This window comes from Acipenser ruthenus, chromosome 2 (genome assembly GCF_902713425.1).
Source record: "Acipenser ruthenus chromosome 2, fAciRut3.2 maternal haplotype, whole genome shotgun sequence".
NCBI lineage: Eukaryota > Metazoa > Chordata > Actinopteri > Acipenseriformes > Acipenseridae > Acipenser > Acipenser ruthenus.
Window position 1 is genome coordinate 6,722,160 of NC_081190.1, and position 17,151 is coordinate 6,739,310.

At 41.3% G+C, this 17,151-nt stretch overlaps 1 protein-coding gene across 6 annotated transcripts in view; it reads right to left on the reverse strand.

Moving 5' to 3' along the window:
- The window catches only part of LOC117403814 (uncharacterized protein KIAA0825-like), a 109,908-nt gene that overhangs the window by 69,971 nt on the left and 22,786 nt on the right, over nt 1–17,151 (reverse strand). For all 6 annotated transcript variants that reach the window (XR_009307386.1, XM_058987451.1, XM_058987459.1 and 3 more), the window contains exons 7-12: nt 15,719–15,807; nt 14,848–15,075; nt 10,962–11,227; nt 4,204–4,354; nt 995–1,185; nt 150–332 (exon numbers count right to left, since the gene is read on the reverse strand). Coding sequence is in view for 5 of the 6 variants with exons in the window: in XM_058987451.1 (XP_058843434.1) it covers nt 150–332; nt 995–1,185; nt 4,204–4,354; nt 10,962–11,227; nt 14,848–15,075; nt 15,719–15,807 (1,108 nt within the window). In the remaining variant the exon portion in view is untranslated. The remainder of the gene's footprint in view (nt 1–149; nt 333–994; nt 1,186–4,203; nt 4,355–10,961; nt 11,228–14,847; nt 15,076–15,718; nt 15,808–17,151) is intronic.

Sequence of the window (17,151 nt, forward strand, 5' to 3'; positions counted from 1 at the left end):
TTTTGTTAATAGTTCTTGACTAACACTTAATTGACTTAACAGGCTCATGATTTCACCTGATTTGATTCCAGGAAATGGAAGGTTTTTTTAGGTTTATTTACAAATTACAAATGAAAATGTTCATCTGTACACATCTGTAAAACACTTACTCAAAGAGACTGTGCAGGGGTGAAGTTACAATGGCCAGCGCAGTAAGCAGGTGATTGCAGTGGCTGTGAATAGAAAAGATCCAGGGACAGATATCTCTACTTGGATGAAGCAGCTCCTCTCTTGTACTACAGAGTGACCAGATCAGGTTCTCAGTGCACAGCAGTATGGCTGTAATATCAGTCCTGTTGAGGTAAAATAATACTGTGGAGGTAGACCAACAGAACACAAACCTCCCTTTTTATTAGTATAAGGAAGACATGCCATTATAGATAGCTAAAGGGGAATTCAAAACTAGGGTATTATTCTACAGTTATTAAAGGAATTGAAATATGATGATGAATACAACATATGGTCTATATCAGTTGAATTGCCAGACAGTATTAAACAATTTTTTCACGCTGTATCTAAAAATGATTAAGATGTCACTGCTTAGCAAACTTTAAAAAGGAAAAAGTCTAGTTTTTAAAATGAAATGTTAAGTCTGGGACTGTGTTATTAAATACACTAATACACTACAACTGGAGTAATAGATTAGTAGAAGAGGGGGAAACTACCCTGAACTTTTGCTCTCAATATAGACAGTTAAGCATGATAAAGTAAAAATTACTTAAAATCAATAAATGAAACATTACAATTGTTTTCCACATATTAAAAAACATCACAGGCAATAAATACAGTTGCCCTGCCTTGCATACTGTAATTTCTTGCAAGTATAGAAAAGCTAAGTAAATGCACAGTAATGTATAGCAAAAGCAAAACAGCTCACAATTGCTATGCAATTTTTAAAAAGGGAGCCAGTACAAGTATTGCAACTTAATAACTGAAGTAACAGCAGCCACAGTACCTGATCTGTAAGGTCCTCCTATACGTCGGGCGTGCCTGTGAGTACCTCTGCACTAACATTTCCAAAGTTTGGCTCAGCACCTGTGCTAGGATCTCCTGGGCAAGGCTGGGAGGAAGCACACTCCAGAGATCATGCCGCAGAGCTGAGAGGTAATAGTGCCACATCTGGATGGAAAACGAGCACCTCTCCCCCTGGCAAAACCATGCATGCGTTAGACAACAACAGATTCCCAGAACAAAAAAGTCTGGTTCCTGGAAATCTAATTAGTTCAGGCTGTAAGGAAATAGCTGGAGAGTTTATGTGGGTGACCAAGGAAAAGTATTGACAAGATGTAGAACATCTTTAATGGCCAAGGGACATGATCTATTTGCATTGCAAAACCAAAAAGACATCCACACAGTAATTTATCAGACTGATGACCAGCACAAAAGCCTCGCAAAACTATTATTTTTTTAATTAGTATTTGCTAGAGACATGACCAAAATGTAATGAAATCAGATAATTAATGCTTATATGACAGCTTGCAAATGGATATATGCACTTCAGAGCTACTTGAACGGATACACTTTCTAAAACTACATTAGCCAAAGAAAAGCATCAGGTGCTACCTGATTTCCTGTAATCAAGCTTTCCTGTGCCAGTTTTTTTTTTTTTTTTTTCAAGCTTTGGCTTCCAAATGTAACCGAGAGCAGACAGCTTTCTGTTTTACGGGCTTATCAATGTGTGTACAGACTTTAATTAACGTCAAAATTTAAATTAAATGCCTTTTCTTCTAGGGGTAAAAAGAAAAAAGTTGTGTTTTTTCAAGCAGAAAAATACAGTGTATAGGTCATCCATAAAGTTGAACTCCCTTAAAAATGACTTGCTTAAATAAATTTAAAAAAACACACGCACTTTGTTTTATTCCTGTGTTGACGGATAGTAACTGTTCACCCACTGCTCTTGTGCCATTTAATAAAGTTTTTGTTTTCGCTACTCCTTTATTCCAGTGCCATGTACTGCATTACAATATTAATCATCCAAAACAGAATATTCACAGTATAGGAAATGTAAAAGAGAAGCAAAAATGTAATGTAATCAAGACGTTTCCACAACGAAGTTGAGGCATTTCTACAGGAATATCAAGTGTTATGCTGTACAAACTTTTTTTTTTACTACTTCTATATCAATCAAAAAAAGTATTTGTTCAAATCATAGAGAAATAAGTGGTACTGAAGTAACTGATATGACAAACCAAACAGCTCCATAACATCTGTCTTCGAACAACATTTTTAAGAAATGACTGGATGTGGCACTATCTTTAATGTACTGAAACCTCATTCTGCTCAACACATGCTGCTCCCTTTAGAGTTGTCAACAGCCCTCCAGTGCTGCATTTACACAATGGTGTCGGACTTGGACATTGAGGCTGTCACCACTGTAGTTGTAATTTTGACGACATCTGTTAATATTTTCAAAAATATGTAAACAGAAGAAATTCCAAGATTATCAAGAAATTGTTGGCATGGTAAAATGCTAACAAAATGTCAATGTCTTTCACTGCTACGTCTCAAGGGTAATTGTGACTTTCTGTCTGAAGGAATGATATACAGTTTAAGCCACTCATACTCAATAAAGGTTTACACAACTGTACAAGCCTGCAGTAAAACAAAAGCAGTTTCCATCAGCATCGCTTTTAAGGTTGCCACTTTTAAAAGTGAAAACACCACCCTTTTTTTTTAATTTACTTTGAATTTTATCTAATTTCTTTCAATTATCAGAAACACTAGCCTGCCCCGGGACATACTTGGTACATGAGCATATACATTAGGCAACATTGAAATTAAACATTTTTATTTCCCAATAATCACTTCATTTAACTTCACAAACCCTTCTCTGTTCTAGCCATTTTATTAGCCCTTCACAATTAAACATCTGCTACCACATACAAAAGGCTTAAAAAAAACAAAACCTTAAGACATAAACAGCTGGCTTGTATTATACAAGATGATGTCTACGGCTGGATCTCAATTACAAAGGATTATAAATATGATCCAATACAAATATAATAAACGTTTTTCATTGTTAATACAATTGCAACCTCTTCCGGCAACTATGCCAACATTTTTTTTAAATATAATTTTTTTAATATAATTTTTCATATAATTTGCTAACAATGTAGGCATGCTTCCAAATACAATAGTTGGCATTTTATTTTACACACTATATTGATATTTGATATCATGTAGAACAGAAAGTTCAATCCAACAGGGCAGTGCCACAACATCAGGTAAGGTTTCACAGTTATTTAAAAAAAAAATACTTGACTACTAAGTTGTTTAAATCATACTCCTTATTATACTGTCTGCAAACCCCACCACTCTTGAGAATAGTTAGCTTGTCTATTTGTAAAAAAAAAAAAAAAAGTTTTTGTTTTACTTCCCCCCACTAAATACAACACCCATCTTATCAGGTGACAAGACCTAAGGTATAAAGTCTTGAATTACATTAATAAACAACTGGTATTTGAATTATTAAATACGTGTTTGCTTCAGAGATTTGGACAAAATAGGACCATGATTTATGTACGTACATCGTTTAGCTCAAACAACAATCTGTACTTATGAATTCTGCCTAAATGTACAACTGTAGTAGGATGACCACCCGTCCCTAGTTGGACGAAATGTCAAGATCAAGTTGTAGCTGCTTCTGCCTCCATGTAGAACTACACTATACAGTAGAGTGTCCACCTTTCCATTTTAAGACTATCCAATTCCCCAACAGTCAAGTCTACAGTTCATTTGCCCCATGTTAGCACTGTTTTTTTTGTTTGGTAAATATTAAAACACCAAAATAAAGCTAAAGGTTACTCCATTACTATTAAACCTGGGTATTTCTGATAAAAGAGGAAGCACAGACGGCACCAAAGAATTGCATTTTAGTGTTGAATAGGGACACTGCAGCTTTAAGACAGGGCAAAGTAGTGGCCTAGAAGCAGGCAATAAAAAAGTTGTTCAAGACTCCCAGTGGGTGTCAGTGTCACTACTTGGAGGAAGGGAGGGCAGAAGCATCAGTGCAAGACATCAAATAAACATTACACCAGATTCCTACCAGCCACAGCTTCTGGTAAGGCGGTGCCTGTAATCCCCTGTTTCTAATTAGATAGCACAGATAGACAGTATAAAAACACAATTGTGAAAAAAGGAGGGATAGTGAGCTTAACCTCGCACCTCATAAAAAACCTTGGGGTCACCCCAGTGGTGGCTCTCGGGATCCTGCAGGATGCTCGTAGTGCAGACTGTGACGCAGTAGCTGGTAACTTGATCCTGGAGGGCGCTGATCAATTCCTGGTACCTCTGGACTGATAGAGGGAAGAGGGGCCTGTGCGGGAGATCAAAGAGCCAGAGAGATTTAAAGCCTGGTTGGTAGGAGGTAATAATCCCCGGCGCTACAAATGGTTCTGATTATTAGCTATCAATCATTCATTTCCTCCATGTGCTTGTGTTAGCGCTCATAGTCGCTTAAAAAAAAGTCTGCTCCCCCAACTCTTGGCTCTTTGAAAACCTACATGTGTTTTTCAACAAATCACTTATGCAGATATTAATATTTTTTATAACCCAAATATTGGATTGTAGTGTTTTTGGCACAGCACTGACAATTTCACTGGACTGAAACGTAAACTTGTCAGCTATCGATTCCATAGCTTTCTAAGCGCAATCTCAACCAACCCCCTTCCTTGATTTAAATCTCAATCAAGTTGTGTATTTCCTTTCTTTTTTTTTCTTTCTTGGAAGGATCCCAAGATATGGGTTTGAAATAAATTATTATAAATTACATGAGTAGAAAAGTTGAAAGCCAGTGCAGTCTTGTAGTTGCTCCCCATTGAGCAATGTATTAAAAGAGGGAAAGCAGGAGGTGGGGTGTGCTAAATAATACACAATTACTCCCATAAGTCAAGATGCCAAACGCTTTTTATTGCCACAACAGTAATCTAAGGCTGTGTTCACACTGGGTCCGTTTAGAGGGTTTGGTCTGCACTCGATACGGTTCGGTACGTTTGATGTGAAGCATGAACAACAAAGTCCGCTTGGGAAACGAACCATACAGAGTCCACCTAAAGAGGTGGTCTGGTCTGTTTGGCAAACACACTGAGTCTGGTTCACTTGCTAAACGTCAATGTGAACAACTGCTGGACCTTTTGCACATAGGAAACAAACTATAAGGTAACCTGAGTAGAAAGTAAACATTTTGCGGTTTGGTTCATATTCTGAGGAAACAAGTAGAGCAAAAAACTAAAAATGTCTCAGGGAACTACATTAGAGTTACCAGACATCCCAGGAAAACTGGGATTGTCACAGGTTTTCAGCCTTCGTTTTTTGTCCCTGTAGGAAACAGTAAAATTGTTAATCGTCCCTGTTTTGCAATTGTCATTTTTTTTTTTTTTAAGTACAAATGTATCAGTGTGCTTAGCAAGTTAATAGCAGAGTAATGTATTAGGTTGTGTGTTAGCGCCATTCAAAAATAAAATAAACTATTGTGTGGATTATTTGTTTAATCATTCTGATTATGTGTATACCATATTTTTAAATGGCAATAGATGATCTATTTTTTTAAATCTGGCTTTTTGTACATTTAACATGTTTTGATTAGATGACAATATAAAGAAAATAATGAGTTGTTACGATCTGCAATACATTTACCCAATGTTTAATTTTTAAACTATTATTATGTTATTTTATATACTGTTATTTTTTGTAAACAGCGTCAGAGTTGCCACGGCCAAATAAATGCAATGAATTGAAGAAAAAAAAAACATCCCCGGTTTTATCTGTGGAAATCTGGTAATCCTAAACTACATGGACAGTGTGAGAAACTGAAGCTCTGGTAGAAAATCTGATCACCAAAACCTAAGCCGAATTGGACAAAACTCACAAAAATATTAAAATATATTCACTTTTCTCTAATGCCATGCAGAATTGTGTAAACTGCATTCTCCTACTGTAGGCATTCAAGAAATGTATTCATTAAATTAGCTCCCCCAGTGCTTTCTTCTACAGCAACGTGTAAGAATTTAATACACGATATTGTGGTGAACCTCGGTTCCTGCAGGCAGGGGCTTCTCACAGGGGGAGGTTGGATGCGAACCTGGGACCTCCCGCTTTGAAGCATAGCACCGATATCGCTGTACAAAAGAGCCGGGCTCCCTTGCAGGAGCAATCGGGATTGTCTTCCTGTTTAGATTGTGCCACCTATCAGCCCTGACCCCTACACCCGTGCACGCTGCAATATATAAAAATCCAGAGCAAGACATCAATAGCTGTCATCTTTCAATATACCTTGTAGGATAATGTAAACATCCTGTTCACACACCAGATAAAAGAACCAAGGGCACTTGAAAAATGCATTGTTAACACAAATGACCTAGGTCCTGAAAAAAATGAAAACTTTAGCTGGCATCCAAACGAACTTGGTCCCTTTGCTCTCAGATAAGTGTGAACAGCAAGCACATTGATACATTGTTTCAAACGAAACAAACCAGACCGAGTCTGTTTGAAATGGACCCACTGTGAATGCAGCCTTAGACTTAATCAACAAACACCCCAAGTCTGGGGCACAATCAGATGGTGCCTTGCTAAAGTCACACACTCGGTAGCTACCTTGAGTAGACCCTGAGACCCGAAGTCTAACCAAGACCATACCGTATTCTCCTTCCTATTCTCCTACACTGCAGTATGGAAATCATGCTATGTATACTAAAAATAACAACAGCCAAAAGAGCAGCTAACGGTACTTAATTATGACTTTCCTTCAGTTAATATTTAGGTCATTCCCACAAAGATCACCTAACAACAACTCTAAGCTGATAAACATCAGCAGACCTCGACAATTAATGCAGGATGGTGATCCATGACCTCTCCAATTTGAGGGAGTTCCATGCTGACACAATTGTGCCCGCCCCCCACCACACACATTTTGTAGATATTTAACCCTTTACACCTAACTTGATGATTTTTGACCCCAGCTAGTAGAAACAGCAATGGCATTTAATAAACTTTTGACAGACCTGTAACTACTACCCAATACAGTTTTAAATAGACCTAGATGCCATAGTATGCAATAAAATTATTTACAAATATGTAAATGTTCAAGAGAAAAAAACATTACATAGGACGTCCTAAATTAAGGTAAAGCAATCAAGAATTAGTGCCAATTGGTATTTGTGGAACCAGTTAACGGTTTACTGATATTTGCAATACACATATAAACCATAATAAATTACACTGGAGCGTGGAGTGATTTTAAATGCCCTACACATAAATAGAAAGGACTACTAAGCATGTTCAGATACAGCTCTATCTAAGAACTGTACATACTGCATTCTGCAAAGTAGAGGAAGAATACCTGTAGATCTGGGAGCCCTACAATTTTTGGCACTAACCTTGATCAGTAAAGCAACAGACATAAGGGATGAATCAGCAAGTTGCTTGCACGAAACAAGTGTCTGCAAAGATACTAACTGCCAGAAAAAAAGATTGACAAACCCATGGAAAAGTCTTTGAAGGCAGCGTTTAATCACTTTCCAAAAGCTTTCTTTCAACACCTTAGAAGCTGCTGCTGCACTGCACACTTCATTTAGGGGTTGTGTAATACTCCTCCTCCTCCTTTTCACCCCACATCTTGTGGCAAAGCGCCCCGCCCCTGTGTGCATTTGTGTTCTGTGTTGTATGTTGCGTGTGTAAATGTTGGTGTATAGTCATTGGTACACGGGATATAGGGGTCTGTGTTTTCACGTGTATTTAAAAAGTGTATATTTGTATTTAGGCACGGGATTGCACATCACGCACGTGCATTTAAAATATAATATGTGAACACGGGGTTTCACGTAATTAATTCACGTGCTGGGATTCAAGTGAATAATTAATTAGTAATTGAATCCCAGCACAACAGTATATATAGATGCACATTTTCACTCAGTGGTGGTTGGGTGTTCGGAAGAGGAGAACGGGTGAGAGAGAGAGAGAGAGGAGAAACTAAATAGTGTTAAATCATAATTATAAGTGTTTTGTACTCACCGTGTTTGTTTGTCTCCGTGCACCGTTTGTTAAGTGTTTAGTCGTTTTGTCTGTCTGTTTATTTTGGCGTCAAGTGCCGTGTCCTGTTTTGTGCTGTTTTCAACCCTTTTATTTGTTAATAAACGCTGAGTGCAGCCATTGCACTCAGCTCATCACAACCACTGTCTGTGTTTGGATTCCTTTCTGGTCTGACGCAACCCACTCTGGCCGTCTTTGTGACACGTGGTGTCATCGTGGGATAACCGCGCCTCCAAGCGTCAGACCAGGAGGGGTTTTGTTTAGAAAAAAAAAAAAAAAAAAAAAAAAAAAAAAGAGGCAATGGCAGAAGACGCCATCAAACTGCGGGGCTGGTTCCTGGAGAATGCTGGGCTGGAGGCCCAGTCTCTGCCCATGGTCGTCCGGGCTCTGTGGATGATGGACTGTGAGAGATGGGAGGCATATCAGGAGGAACACACCCCAAACACCTTGGAGGAAGGTGTGGAGTTTGTCCTCAGCTACCTGGAGGCAACCATAAATGGAACAGCAGCCCAGGTAGCAGGACCACCAGCAGAGGAGTACCTGCTGTCCCCATCTCCACCAGCAGAGGGTGAGTACCTGCTGTCCCCATCTCCACCAGCAGAGGGTGAATGCCTGCTGGTTTTGCCTCCACAGCCCAAGCGGGAGGAGCCTGAGCGTCCACAGCCCAAATGGGAGGAGCCTGAGCGTCCACAGCCCAAATGGGAGGAGCCTGAGCGTCCACAGCCCAAGCGGAAGGAGCCCGAACGTCCTACGCCTGAGTGGGAGGAGCCCGAACGTCCTACGCCTGAGTGGGAGGAGCCCGAACGTCCTACGCCTGAGTGGGAGGAGCCCGAACGTCCTACGCCTGAGTGGGAGGAGCCCGAACGTCCTACGCCTGAGTGGGAGGAGCCCGAACGTCCTACGCCTGAGTGGGAGGAGCCCGAACGTCCTACGCCTGAGTGGGAGGAGCCCGAACGTCCTACGCCTGAGTGGGAGGAGCCCGAACGTCCTACGCCTGAGTGGGAGGAGCCCGAACGTCCTACGCCTGAGTGGGGGGAGTCGGTGCGTCCACAGCCCAAAAGGGAGGAGTCGGTGCGTCCACAGCCCAACAGGGAGGAGTCGGGGCGTCCACAGCCCAACAGGGAGGAGTCGGGGCGTCCACAGCCCAAAAGGGAGGAGTCGGTGCGTCCACAGCCCGAAGAGAGGGAAGTCGGTGCGTCCACAGCCCTAGGACCCAAGCTGCCAGCAGAGGGAGAATGCCTGCTGGTCCCACCTCCACCAGCAGAGGGTGAATACCTGCTGGTGCCGTCCCAAGAGCCAGAAGGGGAGGGGTTACAGGCTCAACCCCCTGAAAATTTTTGGGGGGGAGAAGGGCAGGATGCTGGTGTCCCCCAGCAGCCTCTAGCTATGCTGCTGAAGGCAGCACGGCGCGCACATGCCCAGCCGCCACAGCAGAGGGAGCCAGCACCGCCACAGCCTCCCTCTGAGTGGCCAGCATCAGCCCCATCGCCTCTACCTCCGCCACCTCCACCAGCAGAGGGTGAATACCTGCTGGTTCCACCTCCACCGCAGTGGGAGGACTGCTGGCCCCTCCCACCTCCACCAGCAGAGGGTGAATACCTGCTGGTTCCACCACCGCCAGGAGCAGAGGAGCTGGAGCTGCCTCTGCCTCCACCACCGCCAGGAGCAGAGGAGCTGGAGCTGCCTCTGCCTCCACCACCGCCAGGAGCAGAGGAGCTGGAGCTGCCTCTGCTTCCGCCACCGCCCGGAGCAGAGGAGCAGGAGCTGCCTCTGCTGCCCGTACCTCCACAGGGAGTACGGTGGCCGGAGCCCCAGAAAGGGGAGCTGCCGGCCACGAAGAAGGGGGACGAGGTCTGGAGACCACTTTCCCCAGCAGCAGTTTCGCTGCAGGAGTTCTTGTGGCCGGAGCCCCACAGGAGGGAGCTGCCGGCTACGAAGAAGGGGGAGGTCGGGGGACCACCTGCCCCCGCAGCTTTTTCGCTGCAGGACGGGACCAGCATGCTGTCAGCCGTGCCACTACCGGCAGGGGAGCTGACAGCATTTCCAGCCATGGGCCCACTGAAGCCTCCCTTCCCAGCCCGAGACTTTGGCCTGGACTGCTGGGTATTTAAGGGGGGAGGTGGCCGTTGAGGCCATGTGTGCTGCGCACAAGGGGGGGTATATGTGGCAAAGCGCCCCGCCCCTGTGTGCATTTGTGTTCTGTGTTGTATGTTGCGTGTGTAAATGTTGGTGTATAGTCATTGGCACACGGGATATAAACGGGTCTGTGTTTTCACGTGTATTTAAAAAGTGTATATTTGTATTTAGGCACGGGATTGCACATCACGCACGTGCATTTAAAATATAATATGTGAACACGGGGTTTCACGTAATTAATTCACGTGCTGGGATTCAAGTGAATAATTAATTAGTAATTGAATCCCAGCACAACAGTATATATAGATGCACATTTTCACTCAGTGGTGGTTGGGTGTTCGGAAGAGGAGAACGGGTGAGAGAGAGAGAGAGAGGAGAAACTAAATAGTGTTAAATCATAATTATAAGTGTTTTGTACTCACCGTGTTTGTTTGTCTCCGTGCACCGTTTGTTAAGTGTTTAGTCGTTTTGTCTGTCTGTTTATTTTGGCGTCAAGTGCCGTGTCCTGTTTTGTGCTGTTTTCAACCCTTTTATTTGTTAATAAACGCTGAGTGCAGCCATTGCACTCAGCTCATCACAACCACTGTCTGTGTTTGGATTCCTTTCTGGTCTGACGCAACCCACTCTGGCCGTCTTTGTGACAATCTCCATAAACGGTATTGTAGGTCAAGGGGGATTACAAATCTGGCTCAGGAGCTACTTGCTCTTTAGCATTTGCACCCATTTCACTCATGTGGAGTGATTCACTTGAACAGACTCACTTGCAGCTAGCATCCTTCAGCCTGGCCTCATACTGGGTCAAACGCTGGAGGACATGGATGGCAGTGGAGAGCAGGGTGTGCAGGTTTTGAATAGGCGATTTCAAGGGAACCTCCTTACTCCTCTCCTCCAGCCTTGTAAGAACAGCTGCTGTTACTTTGCTGCAGACCTCCACAAAGTTTTCTATAATTTCCTGCAGAAAGTCCTTTCTGCACGCCAGGGCAAGTGGAAGCAACATGTCGAGTTCTTCCATGATGTCAGCGCAGAACTGGAGGTGGGGGGGGGGGGAGAAAAATAAATGTGGCATTAAGTTATTCCAAAAGACCCGACAACAAAAAGTGTAATTTATACAAGTCTGTGTCACACTGGAAAGAGCCTTGAGGTCAATCTTTCTGATTATTAAATACCTTGACAGTCAAATTACTGTTTTAGATAAAATGGCAAAACTACACTTGAACATAACTGTAATAATGGTTCTTTAAAAAAAAGAGCCATATGGTTTTGTTGATTTGGTTAATGTTGCCTGCGCATTTGGGAACGTTTTATGTAGGTTTGGATAAATCTAATACAAAGGTTTAATCCCAATTTGTGTAACTGAAGCAAATGCATCTTAAAACAAATAGCTGTGATTTCAGCTGCGTACCAGCGAATACTAGACCTTACAGTTAGCTAGGAGAGGCTGAGAACAATTAGGCTCAGACCAGTCTGTCTCCACCTTGGTTCAGAAACAGGAAGTGCATTTGGTTTCAAGAACATTTTACAGCCATCCCTACTGGAAGCGATAAAAAATGAGTTATGCTGACCAATACTTGGTGGCGAAAATTGTGTATCTGAGCAGGTGTCTGAGCTCAACATTTCTGAATTCAGAACTGGTGCCAAGAACTGATATATGCACTGTGCCTCCTTTAGTTTTTTTTGGATAAAACTGTTTTTATATTAGTTTTTTTTATTATATTATTATATAGTTTCTCTTTCTATCTAGTGTGTATAGGTACTGCCAGAAGACATTGGGTCAAAAATGACTTAAGAGTCCTTGTTTTCCCTAGAATATGAACTATACAGGTATAGTACAGGCACTGAAACCACCAAAAAACTTCCCAATTGAATTGCCTCAGCAAGACAATGCTGTTAAGCTACCTTCTCTATTTTAGAACTGTACAACAATGGGCTAGGACCAGCTTAACCCTATACACACAGGCCACTACAGACATCAGACAGCCATTGCATTTAGTCACTAAGATCTTGCGGTGGGTTTGATCCTAACAACTTCCCTGTAATTGAGTTAAAAACAGTAACCAAATACCCAACACAAGCACATCCTGAAGATCAACTATAGGAATGCAGCTGCCACTATGGGTTTCACAGCTTATAGCTTTTTTTGCTCCTTTAATAAAAAAGCTATTTTCACCATATGTGGGTGTTGCTAAAGCTACAACAGATCAAGGTATGTCAAATGTTAATAAATACATACTGTTCTTAATGATATATTTATATGTCATTATAACTGAGTTACGATGCATATGATCTGGACACAAAGAAAAAAAACACCTGAAATGACTAAAGAAAAGTTACTGAACTTAATCCTTTTAAAACACTTTTTATGTGCAGTGCCCAGAGGATTCTGAAGCAGGCGCCAAAAAGGGGGCTGATAGATGGCGTACCTTAGGAATGAAATTTCTATTTTTATAACATTACAGTAAAATATTTGACAAAAGGTTTTAATCATTTCTTGCTAAAATAATGGTTCATAACATTTGAGTACATTTTTTATTACCTCGCTGTGACACAGCTGTTAGGCAATCGAGTTACAGCATTAGTATTAAGAAATAACTTATAGTATATAATGTTATAAACACATTAATCGGATCTATGCCCAGCTATAAAGTTTTATTGGAAAAATATCAAATTACAAAGAACTAAAAATAAACCTTTGCACGCATTTTTTTTGCATGCTATTTTTTTCCCCTTAAAATACATGTAATGTATAGGTCGAAATGATTTTGTGAGCATATGCTGTAGAACAAAACAAGTACAAAACTTTTTTTTTTTTTAAATCTATGTATCTGCATCATCATGAATCATTCTGCTTATCATCACACAGTGTTGGTGAAACATGAAATGAAGTACAGATGTCTACCAGTGCTGCCTGCTGGGTTTCCATAGGACTACATTGACAGTAGTACCTGTATCCTCTAAGGAATGATCTGTGGATCCCAGCAGTTATCTGGTCCACATTCTGTAACACAACTGTACTTTTTCCAAGAGGCATAGTAGAAATACCACAGGAAATGACTAGAATCATAACAAATGAGTTATAACATATGAAATGCTTCAATATACAGCATGTTGTGGGCTATCACAGAAAGTACACTAACTAGCTTTAGCTGTTCATATATTTTGGTTCAAGTGTTTTGGGGATTATTATAGACCCCCTATTAGCCACACTGTTACAGGACATGATGGCTGTAGAAATGCAAGTTTTGGTTGCTTTATTGCTGTCTGTCTCTTGGTGCAATGTGCCCTGTGTCCTGAAGAAACAAAGACATCTCTGGAAATGTCCTTTTGATCTAATGCCAAATGATGCCCTTTTGTTCTATGAAGGCTGCAGCCTCCGAATAGAAGCCCTTGTGCTGTTCTTCAAAGTACTCTCAAAATCTAAATACATTTAAATAAATACGTTCATAACCCTGGGGATGAAAGTATCTTGTTTTAAAGGGAGGACCTACAGATAACATACTGATAACCATTAGAATTCAAAATTCAGTCACTGGTTTGCAATAAAAGCTATCTTTCTAAGGTATGCAATACAAAACACCATTTATGAAAACTGGTATGGTACATAAAGAACAAGGAAGTCTAAGATAATCAATGAGGATATAAACACAGGGATAGCTGTCTTATTTACATGTATTATATTCTAATGCTTTCACATGTATGTCCATGCACTGCAACAGTAGATAATGGATCATTTCAAAAGAAACTTCAACAGCAGTTGCTCTATGAAAGAATAATATTGAACTATTTGTATCCAACACTATTCCATCATTCAAGTTTACACTTTATTAATATAATGTAATACTGGCAAATTCATTGTGTAAAATGTATGTACAGTACTTCCCCCACTTCTTTAGGATGCCCACAGGTAATTAGGAAAAGTTATCTATTACAGTATGTGGCTATCTGTTGAATATGTTTTCAACAGACAGAGGAAGAATGCCTTTATCGGAATAGGCCAAGCCTTATTAGAATTTGTGTTGAAACACTACAACCTGCGAGACACCTATTTGTTTTATATCTAATAAGAATAATTATATATTCAATGTAATAGTAATCAATGACAGCACTAAAGATGCTGATATAAGTCTAATTGCAGTTAAGTGATTGTTTGATTTTTTCAGTGTACCGAGTTCAATAACAAACTTAGTGAAAGTCTACTTTGGAGATTTGCAATTTTGTTTTTCAACTTCAGAATTCACCATTACATGGCAATGTCTAGAAATTGGAATAATGTCAGGTTGCACAATTTCTCCACTGACTTTTACCATGGCAATGGAAGTAATTATTAGGGCTTCAAAATGGGTAGTGGGAGGAGAGCGCTTGGCTTCTGGAACGCGACTCTCACCAATTAGAGCATACATGGATGACATGACAATCATGACTACAACAGTATCCTGCACTAATCGGTTATTGGGCAAACTAATCAAGACTTTTGACTTAGAGTGCTATTTCTTACATTCACTATAGACAGATCGCTACATGGAGACAGGTTCATTGTTAAACTCAAGGTATTCTATTCTATTTTGAGATTTTTTAAACCCACACAAAAACCTACAAAAAGGTAGACTGTAATATCAAGGGCCGTGTTAAACTGTGTTTTCCAATACTTGCCTTGGCAATTCTCTGTGGTGGTTCTTCTGTCCTGCTTGGCAAGCAGATCTGATCGTCCTGCTGCAGACTGCAAAGATCCATGACCCTCGAGGAGTCTGATGAGTGGAAGTTCTCCTCCTGCTGTAACCTCTTCACACAGATGTCTTCCAGCACCACCTTGACACAGTGGGCTACAGCAGGAGCAAGGTCTTTGAAAGCACACCTCCAATCAAACTCCAAAACAGCAGGCTGGAAAGAGAGAGAAAAAATAAAAAGCAATGTCAAGTTTGTTAGTTATTTTGAAAAAGATCCTGGTGACAAAACTTTGGAGGCATTATGTCCCTCCAATAACTCAACCAGATCTGCTAGTTAACATTTTTAACAAATTGATGGATATGGTTTTACAAAGAGCATTCAGTCATTCTTACTTGTATAAAACAAGAGGTCATCTAAAACTTGAAATCAAAAGATATAAATATGAGAAACTATATCAAATACAGGAAAGTCAAGTTGACAAATGTTTAGTTTAGTGCCTCGTCCTGTGTTCACGCAAAAAGTATGTCCCAAAGAGATTTAACGCACAAATTCTAGATTGCGGTTGACAAAGAGAAGGAGATGTGATACCTTTTATTGGACTAACTAAACAATAATTAAGATTATGGTTGAAACAGAACTCAAAATAGCAACATGTAATACCACATTATCTATCTATGGTAAATCATTATTTATTGTATTGCAACCTATTGCTTCCTAATTGTAAACAGTTAACGAAAAGCCTCTTTTTCTTTGAGAAACTTCTAAACAAAAACAAAAAACTAAAACCTAATTTTCAATAAATAATTTGAAAGAAGACGACAAAAAGAATACTCTTGGTAGAAAAGCTACTACTGACCTCTGTGACCTGTAGTAGCTGTTCAGCAGTTTGCTTACTGGTCTCAGCTGGGGTCATATCAGTGTCCTCACATGTTTTCTTCAACATTCCTATATAGATAAACAGCATTCTTTAAATAAAGCAAGTGCTGTTTAAAGTCATACACAAAATTGTGTCTTATATTATAAATATGATTTGCTCAATAATGTTTTTTATAGGTTTTCTTGAATGGATGTGTGAATGAGAGCAAACACCATAAAAGAAACATAGTGCCAGCAGTTTTGAAACAAATGCACATTATGGAATATAGTAAATGATAACTGAACTCCAGTCAATCTATATTAACCCTCATTATATAAGATGGTGTAATTAATCCACTCCATCCCTGGCAGTGCCATTGTTCGATATGGATTGTTGTGTCATCCCAGTGGGTGAGGAGAGTGAAGAGAAGAAGCGAGCATGTGAGGAAGGAGAGTGAAGAGAAGGAGCGAGCACGGGAGGAAGGAGAGTGAAGAGAAGGAGCGAGCACGAGAGGAAGGAGAGTGAAGAGAGGGAGCGAGCACGGGAGGAAGGGGAGTGAAGAGAAGGAGCAAGCACGGGAGGAAGGAGAGTGAAGAGAAGGAGCGAGCATGTGAGGAAGGAGAGTGAAGAGAAGGAGCGAGCACGGGAGGAAGGAGAGTGAAGAGAAGGAGCGAGCACGGGAGGAAGGAGAGTGAAGAGAAGGAGCGAGCATGTGAGGAAGGAGAGTGAAGAGAAGGAGCGAGCACGGAAGGAAGGAGAGTGAAGAGAAGGAGCGAGCACGGGAGGAAGGAGAGTGAAGAGAAGGAGCGAGCACGGGAGGAAGGAGAGTGAAGAGAAGGAGCGAGCACGGGAGGAAGGAGAGTGAAGAGAAGGAGCGAGCACGGGAGGGAGTGAAGAGAAGGTGCGAGCACGGGAGGAAGGAAAGTGAAGAGAAGGAGCGAGCACGGGAGGAAGGAAAGTGAAGAGAAAGAGCGAGCACGGAAGGAAGTACAGTGAAGAGAAGGAGCGAGAACGGGAGGAAGGAGAGTGAAGAGAAGGAGCGAGCACGGGAGGAAATACAGTGAAGAGAAGGAGCGAGCACGGGAGGAAGTACAGTGAAGAGAAGGAGCGAGCACGGGAGGAAGTACAGTGAAGAGAAGGAGCGAGCACAGGAGGAAGTACAGTGAAGAGAAGGCATTACAAATCTGCCAGTAAAGGATGAGTGGAGAGGGCAAGAGGGAATATAAGGAGACACAAGGGATTGGAGATAAGAAGGGGCAGTATGATGAATAGAGTGATAGGCAAGAGCAAGGGTCTTAAATTGGATGCAAGCAGAGATAGGTAGCCAGCGGAGAGTGTGAAGCAGTAACGGTAACAACATCAGAGCTATGTACAGTATTAAAAATACTGCAATATGTAAAGTACAATTGCCCCAGATAAAAGTACTGAAGTCC